The 19469-nt window shown below is 45.0% G+C and overlaps 1 protein-coding gene across 1 annotated transcript; it reads right to left on the reverse strand.

Moving 5' to 3' along the window:
- Nucleotides 1–718: 718 nt before the first annotated feature.
- On the reverse strand, nt 719–13568 carry NRN1 (neuritin 1). The gene is made up of 3 exons (XM_032773064.2): nt 13328–13568; nt 8232–8376; nt 719–4718 (listed from the first exon to the last, which is right to left on the reverse strand). The coding sequence occupies exons 1-3, from the start codon at nt 13380–13382 to the stop codon at nt 4487–4489; spliced, it is 432 nt and encodes a 143-aa protein (XP_032628955.1). The 5' UTR covers nt 13383–13568; the 3' UTR covers nt 719–4486.
- Nucleotides 13569–19469: the final 5901 nt, after the last annotated feature.

Below are 19469 nucleotides of genomic sequence, written 5' to 3' on the forward strand. Positions count from 1 at the left end.
GAGTGCAGCAGAGAGCATGGCTTTGTTTCTCCTTGGTCTCTCCTGTCTTCTCTTTTTATCACTTCTATTCTCATAAACATAAAGCTTTCCCGAGCTGGTGGGCACAGAAAGACGAGGTTAAACAAACCTGGTTTGCTTAGTCCTTTTCACTGGGTTTGGGTCAGTTATTTTCCTGTGCTATTTGGACACAGCTGAGGAGAAAAATTCTGGAAACACATGTCAGTACAATCATTTCTGGATTAAAAATCAAAGAGAAAATAGAAGAATAACATCCAGGAAGTTCAAGACCCTTTACACTTTCATAACCTTAAACACTGAGAAGGCTTTAGCCCTGCCACTATAATTTGAGACTATATTGTGCTGTTTGAAGCTCCATAGAGCAAGGTTTTGATTAGCAATCAGTAATTAAGTGAAGCCAGAGAACATTTGTTAACACATTATGTAAAATATTTATATTTTAAAGTGTCAAATAAATTTAGTTCCCACCTCCTAATTTTTAGTTTGTTTTGTAAGAAACTAACAAATATTTGTGGAGCAAAAGACTGGTGCAAATGCAGGCGCTACTTCAATACAAATAATAAATAGCTACAATAAGAATATTAAGAGATTGAAATCCAGTTCTGCAGTTCCTCCCCTATCTTCAAGACAGTTAAGCTTCCATCTCCTCATTTACTCACCTTAACTGACATCAGCTATTCCCAGCGACATCCCTGGAAAATCAGAGGGGAAGTTCCTCACCTTGCACCTGGCCTTTTCTTTACTTTTAAGTGGAAAACAAATGAAACCGTCTAGGCTGTGAAGTTACAGGCTGATCTTGCTCCCACTGAAATCAGTGTCAAAAGCTCCCAGTGGCTTCAGCAGGGGGAAGATCCCATTTTGAAAGAATAGTTACATGGTCATTAAAATTCATTCCTTATTCTATGCTACTTCGGGATGCCTTTGGTGGTTCTTTATTAGCTTATTTTTCAGTCTTCTCTCTCTGATTTGGGTTGTTGTTTCTTCTCTCTGTCAGAAGGTTGTGTGGGTGGCTTATACATTTATAGAAAAGAAAGCTGGGTAAGTCATTATTTATAGCCCGCTTGCTTTGTATAAAAAAATAAATATAGGCGATGCAATGTAGATTTATGTATAACATATGCATCCTTGTTCATCTTATTGCCTGGAATTACCCTGTCATTAGACAGTGATTTCTGAAAGCAGGCATTTGTCAATTAAAAAGGCACATCTGCATGCTGGTGCATTTGGAATAACACCGGAATGGGAGATTTCCCATGAGATTTTGCTTCTATTGAACAAATCCTTTCCCTTCTAAAATTCTAAGAAGATTGATATTAAAATCGAAACAATTTGCAATACCCCAGGAGGAAAAAAAATTCAAATAAAATAACCCAGCATCCTAGTCTCTCATTGGCTCACTAACTTCAAAAACCATGCTTATTATTTCACCAGCCCTCTGTCTGCTGTTTCGTCGCCATGTAGAACTACTTTGTGTATTTGCTAAATATAGAGAGATGATTTATTATTCATTCATTATCATTCGAAAATCTCTTGAACGCAGTACTGAGATGGAAACCGGTCCCCCTTACCAAAGAGTTTGAGATTTCCTTATATAGTTAAGCCACTACTGTTTAAAAAAAATCTGGAAATATAAAGAAATAAGAAGCCTTTTAATCCAGATTCAATTTGTATTTCTGCCATAGAATGGCACATCTTTGGCGTTTGGTCCTGCAGTCCTTATACAGGCAAAACCTCTCTCTCTCTCTCTCTCTCTGTCTCTCAATGGAATCCAATCTATTTATTTCAGTGGAAGTTTTATCGAGTAAGAACTACAGGAGTGGGGACTTTAAACTAGAATCACATGACCACATCCTGCTTAGGATAGAAAGTCAGTGCGTTTGCTACAGCTAACAGGATTTGACCGCATGTAAAGCCAGCAGGATTTAGCTCCTGACGGAAATAGATTTAACTACTAGCAGTAAAAAAAAGACCCATCCTCCTTACAGGGGCAAAATTTCAGTGGGAGTTTGGCCCGAAGAAGGACCCGATTCTACTCCCACTGCAATCAATGAGAGTTTTGCTGTTCGCTTCAGTGGGAACTCTAGTGGGTGCTAAAGCAGTGCAGGGTTTGCCTGAACTCTCCCATTTCCTTCATCCCTCTCTTGCAGCTGTTAGTTTGTGCTAAAAAAAAAAAAAATAGCAACGTGTGATGTCATGATTATTTTTAATAGTGATCTACATTTTGATCAACTGGGAAAAGCCATTCGCAGAAAGCCCACGGTTCCCTGGCAGTGCCAATGTGGGAAAGAATGGAAGGGAAGGGTGGAAAAATGCCCACGAAATGATACTGAGCTTTGCATAGATTGGTGATTTCCTCTCTCTCCCCCACCCCCCATAATGTATTTTATCATTAAAAATCAACATCGCTTCCAGTGCTAAAGGCGGCTGGCTCCAGTTCCGGGGCCCATTTGTTGCTGGGATTCAATACGTTTGGGAAATGCAGATTGGATTGCAACCCACTGTTTGATTTATGAACTGTTACGTTTGCTGTTGCTTACCCATTACATTTCAGACTTTACAGACCTTTGGGGAGACAGAGAGAGAATAATGATATATTGGAGAAGGGGGATTATTACACTCCCCTCCCGCACCAGAATGAATAATATGTATGACTAGAATTGCAGAATCAAAATTAAACTCTGACCCCCTCCTTCCCTTCCCCTCAGCTTCCTCCCTCTCAGCAGGACTGTCGTCTTATAGGGAGAAAGGATGTTTTTACTCCTTGATGTTTACCTCTCCATAAAGGCATCAAAATCCTATAAATAGGCAAGGTTATAGCAGCTTCTGCTGCTAAATCAATAGGGCCCAGTCTCCTGGCTATTTCAGTTGAGCTGTCTTATTAATTATGAAAGGACTCATCTGATCTCAGGCAGCAGCTTTCTGTCCCTCTTTTGCAGCATCTTAATGGTGGTTGCGTTCTCTCCCTTCCATAGCTATAAACGGTCCCCTTTTCAGCAAAATAGGTTTATTGTTTTTAAAGAAATCACTAAATACGTATGTAAAGAATATAGCTGTAAATCGTCTGCCTATAAAGCCGCCAGCAATTGCTGTGCCAGCAAAACCCGCGCATGTGACGAAGGGAAGGCTAACCCGATGGATTTTTGACAAACTGCTGCGAATGCAAAAATGCTACACCTGGGAGCCTGTCCTGCATTGCCCTGGCACCCCGGGTTCCCACTGAAATCTGGCACTCACTCTAGCTGGCTTGGGCTGGTTCCCTCTGTAAGCAGTCACAGCAGATGAGCCCCACGCTTCAGAAAAGGAGTATTGTGTCCTTTTTTAGGGGAAAGTTTTATAGCATGAGTTTTTAAGGGCTATGTTAATTAGTTTAGCAATTCTATATTTCTTTGCACCAAGATGACGATGTTAATTAATTTAGCAGCTCTGCATTTAGCGGTATTACATTAAAAGCCTGTCCAGTTAAATAGATATATACCATGCATATTTTACAAATAAAACGACACCCTCATTTCAAACAATACTTTTTATTTTATACTTCTTTCTATACTTGTAGCAAATTTTTTTTTGCTGAATTGGCTTTATAATAAACTCTTTTTAAATTACATCTTTTCTTTTAAAATCAAGGTTCTTTTTTTGTCAAAATCAATATGCTGTATTTTTAGGTTTACATTTAAGCCCCCCTTTTGTGATTTATACTGTTGGATATTCAGGTATTTTACTGTATGTGTAACATCTAAAACAAGAGAGGAGGAGGGAAATTAAAGGCAGTGAACTCGGAAAGATGCTTTGACAACACCAAGTAAAGCTAAACTCTCAGCAATCTTAGCAGCATTCAATCCTTCAGGCATTAGATACAAACTCTTTCGTTCCTTCCTTTTTTTTTTAACTGTCCATTTCTTTCTTTTTTTCCCCTCGAGGAAAAAACTTTTTTTTTTTTTTTTTTTTTTTTGCAGTGGAATGACCAAAAAACAAGCGACTGTGGAGGAAAGATGATAGATTGTGAGTTATTCACCATATGCTTCACACGTGGATATCAATCTTGGATTCATTTCCAGTGCCTTTTTTCTCAACTCATCGTTTTCTTTCATATTATAAGAGGAGCCCATCTTTCGTTGTTGTTGTTGTTATTATTATTATTATTATTATTATTTATTAAGATTATTAATATTAGGTGGCCCAAAGCCGTTCCTGAGATTCTTTAGCACAAAGGGCTCGGGTTTGCTATTTTTATTTGAAGAGACACTAAAGCTGAGGTCCGATTTTGGCTGTTTGTTGCTCATTGTTTGGTAACATTTGGCAAATAAAACACAAAATAAAGAGAGAACATTTCCACAATCCTATATGGATGTTTCATCATCACAGATAATCACAACGGTCCCCAAAAAACGGATGGACACTTCCTCTATAAATCCAGTATATGGAGAGTGTGTGTGGGGGTGGGTATGTGTGTTCTACCAGGAAAGACCTCCTAGAGGGAGAACCAGGTCGCTAACGCTGCAGAGAGAGCCAGCAGGAGCAGGGGGAAGGCAGGGAGGAGTAAGGAAGGAGCTGACCCGTTGCTTCCTCCGCATAGTTCAAATAAACTGCCTTGAAAATCGAGGTTTTTGGATTCCCTTTTCAGTTTTTCCCAAAGATCTGTCGCGCCTTCCTGGCAATCCGTGAGGGCTGTGAGGGTGCAGGAGTGGAAATCATCCCAGTACCTGGGGAAGGAGCAAACACAGGGGACAAGCGCCAGGTCACTAGCTACACAAGAGAGCCCAACAACATACCAGCCCCACGCCTGATTCCCTCCCCCCGCACGCTCCCCTTCCAGCCCTGCTCCTGATTCCGCCCCTCCCAGCAGCTTCAAATATGTGTAGCGATGACGGGTGCCTTGATGTTTGGGTGCCCAACCCCCCAGTTATGCAAATCGGGCCCCCTTCATGAAGTTTCCCCCTTTGGGCGCTGCAAAACTGAGGCACCTAAAATCAACAGTGACACTTTGAAAACCTTGGCCCTTGTTTGCCTTCAGAATTGCAACCTTAGAAGCAGCAGCCCTGCGCACAAGCGGCTCTTTTTGCAGTGAGACTCTGCTCCTACTCCCAGTTAAAACCAGTGGGTGTGGGGCCGTTGATCTCAATGAGAGCAGGATCAAGCTTTCAGGCAACAGCTCTGTTTCAGGATTTCCTCCGGAGTGGCTGCGATCTCAGTTCCGCCCAGTCCCAACCACCCCCTAAGCAGGCGGCTTGCTTCCGTTCTGAACGGGCAAGGAGGCTACACCCGGCTTATTTTGTATTTACTCGCTAACGTTCTGTTTTAGGCTTTTGCAAGGAGTCAGAAATCGAAATCTCTGCCTTTGAAGGGAGAGCGGCTGGGGTCCAGCGCATAGCTCCATAAATCATAGGCGGGGGCAGGAGGTGCGCCTTTTGCATGCACAGAATAGATGGACATCTTCCAGGGGAGGAATAGCCACAAAAAGCAAAGGGGCCTATTATTAACCTTCCTTAACTGTCGGACTTTATTAAGGAGCATGTTTCTTAGCTAGAATGATTATGATGAGACTTATTTATTGCCTAGCATGATTATTGTTGGAGAGTGTTCTTTGTTTTTGATGCTGATGAACTGTATTATTGTGCGGTGAGCTTTGATTTTACTTTTCCAGAGCGATGGAATCGGCCAAAGTTTAAAGATCCTGAAGCAGTTACTTCAAAGAAAAGCACCGCGTTCATTGGTGATCCCACCTAGGAAAACCTTCCACCGACTCCAGAGGGCTTTAGATCGAGCCTTCGCTGCACAGAAAACCAGCCGCCTCTCTGCAGAATGCCGACTGGGTTTGGAGCAGGCGCCAGGTCAGTGATTCTGAAATGACAGGGAAAGTATGCCTTGAATTTCAGAATCCTGACCTGATCCAAAGCCCCACTGGAGACAAAGGTGATGTCTGTCCAGTGATTTAAGAGAGCCCATGATCCTTCTGTGTTTAGAATAAGAAATGACTCACTCGGAAAATTTTCCAGTATTCCTAAACTGCTTTCCCATTTTCTCACTCAAACCAAAATCAGATTTCGAGGCTAAATCTAAACTCCAAGCAGGATTGTCTCATTTCAGAGGAGACTGGCAGATCTCTGTGTAGTGGTCTCAGTTATGCAAAATCAGTGTGGCCTCTGTGACTGTTCTCTGGTTTGTTTGTTTTTTTCCAGGCAGGCGCTCTGTTTTCGGTTATTTTTTAAAGCAGTCCTGCAGACTCTAATTTATGAGCACTCTACACTGGTTGTAGACTCCAGTGTTTGCTACATTTGTAATAAATAATGAGATACTGAGATGCCAAGAAGGCTGAGAGTGTGCCTCTCTTGCAGTATTTCTGCTATAATTGCATCTCCCAAAGGAAAATTAAATCTTCCCTCATCTTCTTTCAATGCACATACTGGCACAGAGAAAGGGGGAGAGAAACCTTTACAGAAATCAGGCGCAGGCCGGTGGCACTGGACAAGAATCTAACTCCTGAACAGGACAAAGACTTCCCATTAGAACGCTAGGGCCCTTCTTTATGCATTTATTCTACATGCAGCACAGCAGGTACATTGCAGCTGGCCACTGCAGCCACGTACCGGCACTGTAGACGCTGCAGGTAGCAGCCTACTGTCGCTCAGAAATATATAGACAGAAAGAGAAGCCACAGGGGTTTCACAACAATTGTCTTTTGGGTTAACAAGTCTTGATTTAAAAAATGTTTCCGTTTAATGTACATTGTTTTCTGACTCCTTTTTTTATGTTTCAGAAAAGACTTTACACTTCAATGACACCTCATTGGCTTCTAAATATGGCTATTTTGCCGGATATTTCAGGATTATGCAGGAAAACAGCAATTAGGGAAATTCTATAAACGGATTTCTTTTTTTATTAAATTAAAATGCAAACGGTGCGTTTCTATCGTCAAAGAACCCTTTAATTGACATTGGCACTTTAGCTCTTATCCTCCTAGTCTCACCAACAACCTTCAGATGTCCCCTGAAAAGAGTCAGCAATGGGAGACAACGCTTTTTTAATGTGGGCGAAATAAATCAAGATTCACATTTCCTTATTCAATGGACCCCTACGCAGGCGCTAGTCTGGAGTCTAAGCAAATCTCTGCAAGGACTTCAACGGAAACTTGTGCTTAAGCACTACCTGCCCGGTTTGGCCTAGTGTTCCTTCCACAAGGACTGAAAGTTTGGCAGGGAAACCATCCCCATGTCTCAGCCTGCAGAGATCATTTCAGTGCCAGTCCCTCTTCAGGGACCAGTATTTCTTCTGCAAGACCAAATTATTATCCACACCTTATTAAGCAATCATGTGATTAACTCTAAAAATGAAACTAACTAGATCTGAATGATGGTGGAGAAATCACTCTCTCTAATACGGCAGCAAGGTGCCATTTATTATAGTTATTTCTCTGTCTATTCGATTGTGTTGTTGTCATCTTAATTTATTTGGTTTAATTCCGGGGCCAGATTCTGATCTCTTTACTCGTGTTGCTTAGCGGCTGACTTAAAAAACAGTCTCACATTTCTAGAATAAGGACATCAGAACGCGACCCGCAAGAAATAAAGCATCAGGGGAGTCAACAAAGAATAAACGTGGCCCTAGGATTTCGCTGCTTAGGTGGTTTGCAGAAACGATCACGTTTTAGGCAATTCGTTCGCAACAAAAGCGATCTTTAAGAAGAGCCAGTACCAGCCAAATGTTGCCAACCCGGTGCTGGATTTCCGACCTTCATTTTTATCAGCACCGGCACCACCCATGTCAATGACTATTTGCATTGATAGCTAACGCTGGATGTCACACTTGGGGCTTTGAACAGATCAACTGGGAAGGGACCATCGGCGTTACAAAAAAAATGCAGAGGGCAAGAAAAAGGAAAGAGAAGCCAAAAGAGTCAGAGGGGAAACGAACGGAATGGCCCGGTTAGAGCGCAGGTTAAATCTTTCCTCGGAGTACAGTTTTGCTCTGATTGGTGCTTCAGACTGTAGGGAAAAAAGGACGGAGGTCAGGCCAACTCAGGGCAGGGACAACTGAAAACAGGGCAGCGCCTTGCAGCGCCATAAACCCCCTTTCTTTTTACGCAGAGAGGGACACGCACAGCAGCCATCAGAGCGGGATTTCCAGGCCGGCCAGTGATATTTTCTTTTCAAATAACCACCCTGAATGTAACCCTGGCGATCCGGGACGAGGAATAACAACGAAAGAGGAAGACCTACGAGCAGATCGTTTGAAGATTTCTCTTGTCGTCCAGGTCCTGCGGGTAGTTGGCCATGTTATCGCCCAGCCTGAGCAAACAGTCCGAGAAGCCCCTAAAGACCGCATCGCACTTCCCCGCTGCTCTCACCGCTTGCACCAGGTACGCTGGGGAACAGATCAGCACCACATCAGCCCGGACAGATCCCAACACAGTAACACTGTACAGCACCCAACCCCCACATGTCTGTGAGCTACATTCAACCCCTCCCCAGCCTCCCCTTCCCCCCCCCACCATACACGAGGGATCAAAGTCGTGATCGTGACAGGAAGATCTGCCATTCTTGTGCACCCACCAGGTTGCAAACCGCCTTGCTTCTTTCTCAGCGCACAAAGCCAGCTTTCCTGTTCGGGCACTTTCACCAGCAGACGGGATTAATTTTGAATGAGGGCAAGTGTGTTGAGAACAACAGGGTTAGAGTCAAAGGCATTCAGGAAGTGGGTTTGTGCCTTTGATTTGTGGGTGCGCGCGTCATTTCTTATTCCATCTCTCGCGTTTCCTTTGGATATTTGAATCTAGTTTACAGTAGCGTGGCCCACTACTGTCCGGGTTACCGTTAGGTTGTTTATTAAATGCAATTTTCAATTTAATTCTTTCCTTTCCCGGGAAGCGTTTTATTGTTATAACATTCTGCTTCCGAACGTTTATACACACACGGACATTCTTGTTAAGGGCACTTCATTATTTCAGTGTCAACTGGGTAAATAGCTGCGGAAAATGAAACCTCTCTGAGAGGAAAACATTCACAAAACACGCAAAGGGCTACGGCTCACATATATTTCTCCCTCCGATGGTGCAACAGCGTGGGGTGGGAACGAAAAGTGTGTGGGTTGCAGTCGCTAGTAAGATAAATGAACTCTTCCACAGTTAAAGTTTTTTTCCTGGTTATATGTCCCATGTTGCACCTTTCGGATTTTACTATTCACTGGCACACACTGAGACGCTCCCACTGTTTGAAAAAAAAACCATGAAAATGCCCTCCTGTGTAATCCACCGATGGAGTGATTGCTAGAGTCACAGACTAGGGGTGAGTGTGTGTGTGAAATTACTTCTCACCTATGTCGTAGTTTTGCAGCTAGATTGGTGCCAGAGAGACGCCTGTTGTTTATATGTCAGACTGCGTGTCTCTGGACATGTCCATAGCCAGATGGATCGACGTGGAGACACAAGAGCATCATTTACCTCACTTCACCTCAGCTCCTCTATGTACCACACTGCTTATAGGGCTAGAAGTTTCTGAAAATTGTCTAGCTAAAGCTGAGTCCATCAACGAGGCGCTCTGTCTCTAGCCACACACAAAACTGACCCCGCTGGGAAGAAGGTGCTCCCTCTCGATCTCTTCCCCTTGCAGTGAAATCCACACAGTGCTGAGGGATAGAGTGGATTTTCATGCAAGGCGAAGCCAGTCTGTCTGATAGATAAAATAATTCATGCTGTGCTTGTGAAATGATTCTCTGACCTGCTTTCATAACCTATGTCAAACATTGCTAAGTACTTTGGTCAAAAAGAACAACGTGGAATGTTTAAAGTGTCTCAACAGGCAAATAGACCTATGTACAGGCAAATATACTTATGTACCCCACGTCTGCAAACCCCTGGAAAATATGCTGTATCACTGTGGTCTGATATGAGGTAAATAATAGTATATATATGTACTAACTGCTATGCCTCGGGGTGTCACTCCTCTGGCATTAGTTGGGGAGGGCACCCATCCAGCTGGTCGTCTAATAAAGGTCTGTATAAAACTCAGTCTTGTTCTCTGTGCCTCCTTGGAGTAATTGACTAGCTCCAGGGAGAAGGAGCCCATTTGGCTAACAAGTCTTGCTGGGAAAATTTTTTGTAAATATCTTTAAAATGATGTGAGCTCCAAAATCCCTCCCAGATACTAGCCTCTCTCTCCTGGTGCAGAGGGAAGTAGGGGGTGTCACTGTGGTTTGGTTTCTCTCTCTCTGGCTTTCTGCTTGCCTGCATGGTCAGGACTCACTCAATTGATTTGTCTGTTTGAAAAAACACCGCCACCAGATACAATTTCTGGCTGACTGGCTGGGATTCGCTAGCATACGGGCTATTTATCCCTATCAATCCCGCTGCAAATGAAAGGGAATTAGAGGCTTGTTGGTTTAATTGATCACTGGCTTGATCCTGAACAACAGAGCTCAGGGCTCTCAGCTGCTCTCCCTCCTCATGCAGTACATCTTAGCCGCCTACAGTAATCGGGTTAAGGGAGTTGCCATTTTCACATCCTGCTTTCAGAAGCCTGCCCCAAGCGCTGGGGGCACACACTTGGTTGGGAGCCTGGGATTGCAACCGTAAGAAACTCTACCCTAGAGATTTCCGTGGGGCGCGTGGCTGCTTATTTTTAAGGCGCTCAAATTATCAAGTAAACGGCTGGCTCCAAAAGACTCCTTTTCAACTCAGAAACCCCGTCACCCCTCCCCGTTTGATTCATCATTAACCTGATTTAGTAACCACACCCCTCACCACCGCCGCCCACCCGCACGTCAAAACACGCGGGGAGGGGTGGGGGGTGGAGACATTGGCTACGGTACAAAATATGCAAACAAATAGCAGAGCCGAGAACATCCCGAGAGAGAGAGAAAAAGTCCTATAAAAGCCATCGCGATTAATACTCAGGCAAGCGAAAGAGGAGGGCGAAAACGCCACTTCCCAGCGGAAAAATGCTACAAGTCACTCTTAAAAATACAAATGATCTGCCCCATGAATCGACTCCTCCCGGGCTCCAAGATGCGATGGCAACAATAATCATTCGTGAGTGCCATTGTCCTGCCTCCGGGCTCTGCAGGAGAGGCCTGCTCGCAGCACACGCGGGCGCGTGAGCGAAATGACGTACAGCTAATTGCAGTGTTAGCATGCTGGCGCTGTCCGCGGCTTGGGGGGCATCTGTGCTTTAAGAAACGAGGCAGGGTTTCTCTCGAGTTACACAGCAATGGGATTGCTCTTGAACTAGGTCGTTTGAAACAGAAAGGGGAAAGTGTAGCCCGTCTGCAACGCATAAGGACGAAAGGATCCATCCATCATTTATCCTTTTTTTTGGCATTCCTTAATTTTGCTGCTTATTCTCCACATTTAACACGCTCTTTAGCTCCGTCTACTCCGCGCATCATCTGTCTTTCTGTCTCACCTTCCTTCCAAGCTCCTGCAACCCCCGCTTCCCTCCCTCAGCCACCTTTCTTGTCAAAATGTCAGTGGGTTCGGGGAGCTTCCAGCCATTCATAAGGACCAAGGCATTGGTGCAAAGATGGACACACATTTGTGGGGCATCAAACTAATGCGACAAACTTCCGTTTCATACGAACCCTTCAGTAATTCACCAGAAGAGGTAAATACACGTCTACACTGGATGTGGCATTTATTCTCTTTACAAAACAGAGGTGGCACCTCATTTCAAAGCAGTAATAAATTCTTCGGAGTAAAATAAAACCAAACTGCTCTCCGAAGAGACTATAAGATCCGAAAATTCATTCCTTTCCTCACTATCCCCAAAATATCTACACTTTAGTAATATTTGAGGTCTGCAGCACTGGTTTTAGCTGAACTTTCGAAAATCCTGCACGCTTTCGAACGATCTAGTGCACATAAAGTGCCAAAAACATGCAAAATTCACGGCGAATAAATGCCTCTCTTGATAAAATTTCCTATCCTCACATCTTCCTCAATCTCTAAATAAATAAATAAATACATTTTGAAAAAAGAGATGTCGTTTTTAAAAGGCCATGTGTCCTGAAAAAATGGTTTTGCAAAGCGTTCAGCATCCTTTGAAATTATTCTGATTGTTTGAAATAATGACATGAATTTTGAGGTTTGCAAATTCTAGCCACATTTTCCCGAGTTCAATGTTTCGTCTCAAGGGTTTCCTTCCCCCCTCCCGCATCGATGCGAAATTTATTTTCATCGCGTTTTGCCTTTTCTCCACGGTCCCCCCGCCCCAATGCTGCAGAGATCGGCTAGCAAGGAAAGCGACAGAGCAAAATGATTTTTAAGCAGCAAATCTGAGCATTTTTATTATGACAGAATTCCTTTGCAGAAAATCTTTTCATGGGTTTCTCTTGTAATCTGTCAATGTATCGATAAAGGATATGTTTTAATTATTTTCTAAGCCAAGATCATTTTTGGATAATGCTAGGGAATTTCTTTTGGGTTTTTTTTGGTTATTAGTTCCTTATGCAGAATGAAAGAAGTTGCTTTAACTTTAAAGCTGTTTTAATATTTGTAACTGTGAAAATATTTTAGTCGGAAACATTGAACAAAATTTATCTAATAAACAAACAAACCTAGCAACAACAAAATTCCAAACAACAGCAAGAAGAAATACACACACATATATATATATATACACACACATACACACTCACACACACAAACCAGGGTGGAGGGAAACCTGCGCTATTTTAAGTAACTCCCAAAGAATAGGCATTTTGCACCTGTGCTTTAGTGTATACACAAAATTAATGCTCAGGCAATAAGATTTAGATTTTGTTTTTGTTTACTTGCACCGCAGCTGGGAGAGCCCTAACATCCCAAAAGACAGCATTGCGACCCTTTGCATGTCCCTGGTTGCCTGCAAATAAACTTTCCAATTTGACCGCTCTCTAGCCATTTTGTTCCATTTCTCATCTCTCTCTGCCCCTCTAGGGAAGAAATAAACGTCCTAGCATTGGAACCACTGAATTGTCGGTGGCATATATCTGGAAAGAAATATGCATGTAATCGTTCCCGGGGAGGAGGGAAGGAAAAGGAAAGCAACCTAACCATTAACGAGCATTTCGTCCGTCTGGTTTGCAATAAGGAAGAGCAAAGGTGCTTCAAGAGGAACAAGAATTCGTTCCCTTTCCCGACGAAAAGCTGTTCTTTCAGCACCTGGCATCCTGAATAAACACGAAAATGCCATTAAAAAGAGCGGGCGAGGAGAGTGCACAGCCTGGTCCCTTCGCCACGAATCATGCCAATCATTTCAGGTTATGTAGACATCCCGTTTCTGCATGCATCAAATGGGGTTTGCTGCAGACAACCTGAGACACAATTTGGCGGTCCACTTACCTATCTGTACAGCAAGGATCAGAGAAATATATCTGCCGTTCAACTTAAGTCCCATCCTACATTTAGTAAAACCATTTGCGACTGCAGATCTTTAAATAGTTACTCTGGAAAACGTGGGGGAAAGCTGAAAAACAGGCATTGCCAACAAGTTCCCAGCAGCGGAGACCTTGCAGACGAGGGGGAGATGGAGAAAGAGGGAGAAGGGAGAGCTGGGAATGGTTCACTCCATTAGCAGGGGGCGGAGGAAGTACAGCCTCACGCCCACCACCAGCCCTGACGTGGGGGAATGACACTGACGGATTCTTTTTTTTATGTGCACCTTGGAAGGAGAAACGCCATTTATAGGCATCCCAGGCTGGATTTAGCCCGCTCTCTGCCATTAATCGCCTCGAAATCTCCTCCCCCAGGTGAAATTCCCCCTGGCTGCTGGTGTGACCCCGCAGGACTTTAGGGGAGCCCTGGATTCTCCACGCGCCTGCAACAGCGCCGACAACAAACCAAAGCCCCCCAGAAGGAGCCGGCCCGCGAGGAACTCAACTCCTGCCATCTTTAGCAACACGTCCTCATGGCCAAACGCTGCAGCAAGCGCCTGACAAGCAGGGCAGCTGCTGTTAAGCCTGGCGTCTGCGTGTCTCTCCCCCGCGCTCTCCCCCACTAAACAGCTGCGTCCAGCCTCCCGCCTCACACTCTGTGTGTATGGCACGCACCGACCTCTAGCTGTGATCCTCGCGGGCTTGTCCTCACCCTGCAGGGCTGGCCGGCTCCTCAAGCGCAACAGGCGACAGTGTGGGGGCCAAAGCTGGGCCTTGAACAGGCTGCCAGCAGGCTGGCCTGGCTCTTTTGTGCTGAGCCTAAGCTAAGTCAGAACAAATAGCCCTGGTATAGAAACAGCCTCAAATCACTTGCAGTGCTCTGCCGAGGGCATTGCTTTTACTTAGAGCATTGCTGAGGAGTGGGCTGCAAAATTGCCCTAAGCAATTGCTCCCCCCTGCGTCTTTTTATTTTGGAATAATCTCTCCACATGATTTTAACGCGCTCTCCAGCCTTCTGGGTTTTTTTTTTTTACCGTATTATGAAATACCTGCCCCTTGTGCTTCCTGAATCGATGCCGCTGCATTGCTGCTTTGTTACATAATGGACGGGGCTGGAACTGGCAAATAGATTGGGAAAGGAGAAGTAGTTAGACCCCAACATTAAATCTGATCTCTGTCCAGGACAGTTGGGGCTTTCTGGGGATGCAGGCTGCTGGCACAAAGCGTCCAATATTTTTTTAGCTGGGAGGGGCATGGCGTGTGTTTCCTCTTTTTAGCCAAAAGATGCAAAAATAATACTTTCTAAGGCATGCAGATCCAGTGAGGGAGGTGTTTGCAAACAGCGAACCTGTCTATCCATCGATCCCTCTCTCCTGCGAAGCAACAGGAGCGGCTAGGGAGAGATCTAGCCATCGATTTGTTACCAAGTGAGGATATTCAAGGGGCCCAAAAGGCTGTGGGGAGGTTTGCAGGGCTCCAGGAGACAGAAGGGAGGGGGAAAAAGTGGGAGTACATTCTGCTCTGGAAGAGTCTCTCTCCCTCCCTGCGTGGGTGGGGATAGCACTGAAGAAACCCCCCTCCTCGCCTTCCCCCTCGCTGCAGCAGCGGGAGTGGGAGACTGGCTTTTGCTGGGTCTGTCCGGGTTGGCCCCTGCAGTGAGGAGTGGGCGGAGGATTCAGGAGTCTCCCCCATCCCTCCCCTATCACGTCACCTGGATGAGGATGGGAGGGGCTCCTGAGCTGGTTAATCTCTGCCACACTGCCTGCCTTGAATCCTGAGGGAGACCAGGTCCTGCCTGCTGGATCTGCCTTTTTCTTTTCTACTGTGTGTATTAGGGCGGTGGCTGGGGCCTGAGGCAGATCAGAGCTAGGGGCTGCACAAACAGAAGTGGATGCTGCAGGTCCTGTTCTGACCAGCTCCTTATTCCGTCCTCGGGGGGCTGGGGCTTTCCTGTCAGGCAGAGGGTTGCCCCCGCCAGACAATAAGGGAGCTGTCCAGGCAAACCAGTGCCCTTGCAGTGCCACCCTTTCCTCCCCATCCCCACCCTCTCCTGGGGCCCTGTAGGCAGTGCTGCCCTCACCACCCCAGGTGTGAGGCTCAAGGTGTGAGGCCAAGGGAGAGGGCACATTTGGTGCGAATCTGTCAGCACCCCTGCCTAGGCAAGGGTTTGAGCTCTGGCTCAGCTTAGTAGAGCGTGCATATTGCTATCTTGGCTAACACACTGAGGACTGAACCCAGGAGCTGAAAACACCAAGCTCCACAGCTTGACCTAAAAAGCCCCTCTTTGGACTAGGCCCCAAATGGGGGGTGTATAACATACACCTGATCCTGGGGGATTACACAGGTATCTTCCCCTAAGGGAGAGGGGGACCTGCTGCCAGTGCTGGGGTAGGCTACATAGGTACCTGCCTAGGGCATTTAATTGTTAGATGATACTCCCACCTGGCCACCTTCCTACCAGCTGGGGCAGCTTCTCTAGGGGGAGTGTTTTCCTTTTAAATGTGACCCACTTACCCTCAGGTAGCAGTAGCCTTAGGGTGCCAAAACAGCTAGTGCTGGCTCTGGCTAATGCAAACTGAAAGCCTGTCTCTGCCGAGGGAGAAAACACAAGCAGCTCATGGAGATGTTCTGCTGCATTGCACCTTGTGTAGCCACACTGAACACAGTGACCCTAAGGGTTTCAATTGCTTGTAGTTACCAGCTCCCACCTAGCTTCTCCCCACCACAAAGTAGCCACTCAGGTGCTACACCACAAAATTACCAACCCCATGTCATGTCTTCTTACCACCCCTTCACTCAGGGGTTCTCTGCTTGGTGTCCCCTTCTGGGTCCCTAGTTTTGGCCCTTTCACCCCCACACTCTTTCCCTTATTGCCTTTGTTGTCCCCCGAACGTGGTTCAGTTCTGGGTTCAGTAGCTCCTCCCTAGGCTGGGGGAGGGGCTTTTAGCAGTGGGCGAGCTTGTGCCAACCCACATCCTGGCATTCAAAAGGACCCCTCCACTCAGCTCCTCTTCCCACAGATTAGCCACTTCTTCACCACCATAATTACTACCCCTCAGTCAGATCCACCCACCACAAAATTACTGCTCCCAAATCAGCTCCTCCCACCCCTGTTTCAGCAGCCAGTTGCAGGCTGGCTGATATACACAATGTGAGGGCTGCTGTTGATTTTGAAATCCCCCAGCTCCTAATGAGTAAATATAATTAAGTAGTTTTACTCTAGCAGCAGTGAGTGCTGCATAATGCAGTTCCTTATACCAGCAGTTCCCGAGAAGCATCATTTTAAAAAGAACAGCCCTTCACTTCCCCATGGCCTGAATGGAAGAGGACTAAGCAATATGCTTAAAAGTAAGTAAGAGGGTGGGAGGTATGACAGTTTACAAGGGTCTGAAGGTCACCTAGAAGGAAAAGGGATTATTTAGAGTTAAGTGAGTCAGAACAACTAGGAGCAATTACATGAAATCAAGAGTAAGATACAAAAACTCTTGATGTCGAGATCTATTAATTCAATAATACTAACATGCAATTAACCCATTGCATTTATACAACACCTTTTTATCCATAGACCTCAAACTGATTAACAGAGGTAGATAAGCAGCATTACCCCTACTTTCCAGATAGGGACACTGTAGGGTAAATTGTCTTTTGTCAGGTCCCAAAGTGATTTCATGGCAGAATTAAGGATAGAATCAGGTCTCTAGACTGCTGGGGAAAGCTGAAGTCCCTACATCACAGGTATACTTTCAAGATTTTACATAGTCTCTCAAGGGAAGTGGTAGAAACTCCCTCCAGTAGTGATATTTGAATCTAAACTGGATTTAAGGCAAAAAAGCTAATACAGTATCTGACATTCAAATGTTGTGGTAATGGCTGCTCTAGAAATACTGCCAATAGACAGAGGGTAGAATTCTGCCATTGTTCCTGCAACGATCAGTCAGGCAGGTCTTTTGTATCTTTGATTTAGTGCAATAGCAGCAAATAAAAGGGGATGGTTGGATGGATGGGCTGTAGGCTCATGGTGCTTGAATGGAAACTGTTGTACATAATGGTCAGCCTGCAGCTGAGCTGCTTGTATTTTGGTCAGTGTGTAAAAGCACCCTTGGAAAAGCACCGGGATTGAAGGGAAGTGACAAGTTCAAGAGTACAAGGACTGAGAGAGCTGCAGCAGGAGGAATTTTCATTTTCACTCCCATGCCATACTGACAAAGGTTTGTGGTTGTTGGGTTGTTTTTTTTTTATATCGTACTTGAATCTCCTACTTTTTCCTAAGGGTAAACAAGGTCTAGATGCTGGTTAGGGCTTAGCTAGTATGAAGTGTCTTGTCTTGAACTTACTTTTGACCATAACACATGTAAAACTTGCTTTGAAAATGACTATATGACAATTTCCAACATGCAAATCAAACAGATTGTAGAGTTCTGATTTGTTTAAAATTTCAGATCCATGTTTAACAGTTCAGAGCTATCTGCACCTCTGTCAAAAATCTCTTGAGAGCAGGCTTTTCTGTGAGATATCTGACATTTCTGTTTCTGGAACACAAGAGCAGTGGGTTTCGTGTGTTCCAGCTAGAAATTATCCTAAACCAAACCACCTCTGGATAGCCTTGAATTTTGGGGAAGTTCAGTTGTATCTGAATATTCTGTTTGCACTCTATCATTATAATGGACCAAACTGCAGCTCCAGACCCTTCCAAATATAGATTCAGATCTGAACTTCATGGCTCAGGCCATTTCTAATTCCAGTGCTTCCAGTTCTGGTTGGAACCTGGAAGTGTGAGGCCATGTGAACATTTTAAAAAAAAAGCACAATCAAACAGTGAAGACTTCTGACTTTCAGATTCTAAAAATGGTCAAAGATCGAAGCAAGGGTATTCTGATTGTATTCAGTCCAGATCTTTCATCTGGCATTAGGGGTAGCAAGCAGAGCAATTGCCCAGGGCCCACACCACAGGGGCCCTGCAAAACTAAGTTGCTTGGGCTTCAGCTTCAGCCCCAGGTGGCAGAGCTCAGACTTCAGCTTTTTGCCCTGGGTCCCAGTGAGTCTAATGCTGGCCCTGCTCTCTGGTTTATTGTGATGGACCCCCTCAAACCTGCTTGTGCCCCCCCCCCAGGGGACTCCGGACCCCTGGTTGTGACTGAACAACTGTCTTAGGACATTTTCATTATCACCAACTCTTTCCAGTGTTTCTCAGGGTAAAGATCTTTTCAGCATTTCTTTCTGCCCATTGCAGTGACAAAATCTGGCCCTAGAAGAAGACTAGAACAAACAGGAATAGGTGCCACAATTCTGACACCTTACACAAATTGCTCTGTGAGTGGGACCAATGCTTGTGGCGGGGGGAGAAACTGTACCCTGTAAAGTGGTTTAGTAGTACACCTCTACCCCGATATAATGTGAGCCAATATAACACAAATTTGGATATAACACAGTAAAGCAATGCTCCGGGGGGCGGGCACTCCAGTGGATCAAAGCAAGTTCAATATAATGCAGTTTCACGTATAATGCTGTAAGATTTTTTGGCTCCTGAGGACAGCCGTATATCGGGGTAGAGGTGTAGTTGCAGACCCTCTGCGTGCTGTGGAGGTCAAGGAGGAATTCTGCTTTCCGTCGTTCCTTGTGTAGCCGTGTTTCTGACATGTGCTATAGAGGTATGATCTAGCCCTTAAACTGGAAGCTCCTCAGGTCAGGAATCCATCTTTATCTCTGTTAGAAAAAAGCTACGCTGGTTGACAACTCTAACTGAAAGAAATACTATTACTAATTGCATTCTGTACTGGATAACACAGTCTAGAAAGGACATATCTGTTGACAGCAAGCCATAGATAGTGAGGCTCATAACCTCCAGCTAGTTCTGTTGTTAGAGGAAGATGGCCAGAGACAGAAAATACAAACCAATATTGATGCCCAGTTGAAATTACCCCAATCGATTGTGAGATCCTGAAGACTTTATTTAAGTAGAAAATGAGCATGAACACACTGAAAATGTGACAGGTGGGGTTTAAGGAACACTTTCTAGATTGGGGGTGCAGTGGAATTGTCTGGTCACATATTTTAGGATTTATGTTACTGGCCAATCTTCAGAAAGTTAACTGAAAGTCCTGGTTAACCAC

Source organism: Chelonoidis abingdonii, chromosome 2, assembly GCF_003597395.2.
Source record: "Chelonoidis abingdonii isolate Lonesome George chromosome 2, CheloAbing_2.0, whole genome shotgun sequence".
NCBI lineage: Eukaryota > Metazoa > Chordata > Testudines > Testudinidae > Chelonoidis > Chelonoidis abingdonii.

Bases quoted from the DNA above. Each gene is read 5' to 3' on its own strand.
- NRN1 (XM_032773064.2), bottom strand. From the start codon at position 13,382: ATGGGACTTAAGTTGAACGGCAGATATATTTCTCTGATCCTTGCTGTA. The intron at 8,377-13,327 runs GTAAGTGGACCG...TCTGTTCCCCAG, and splicing joins GATCCTTGCTGTACAGATAG to CGTACCTGGTGCAAGCGGTG. The intron at 4,719-8,231 runs GTAGGTCTTCCT...CTCCTTCCCCAG, and splicing joins AATCTTCAAACGATCTGCTC to GTACTGGGATGATTTCCACT.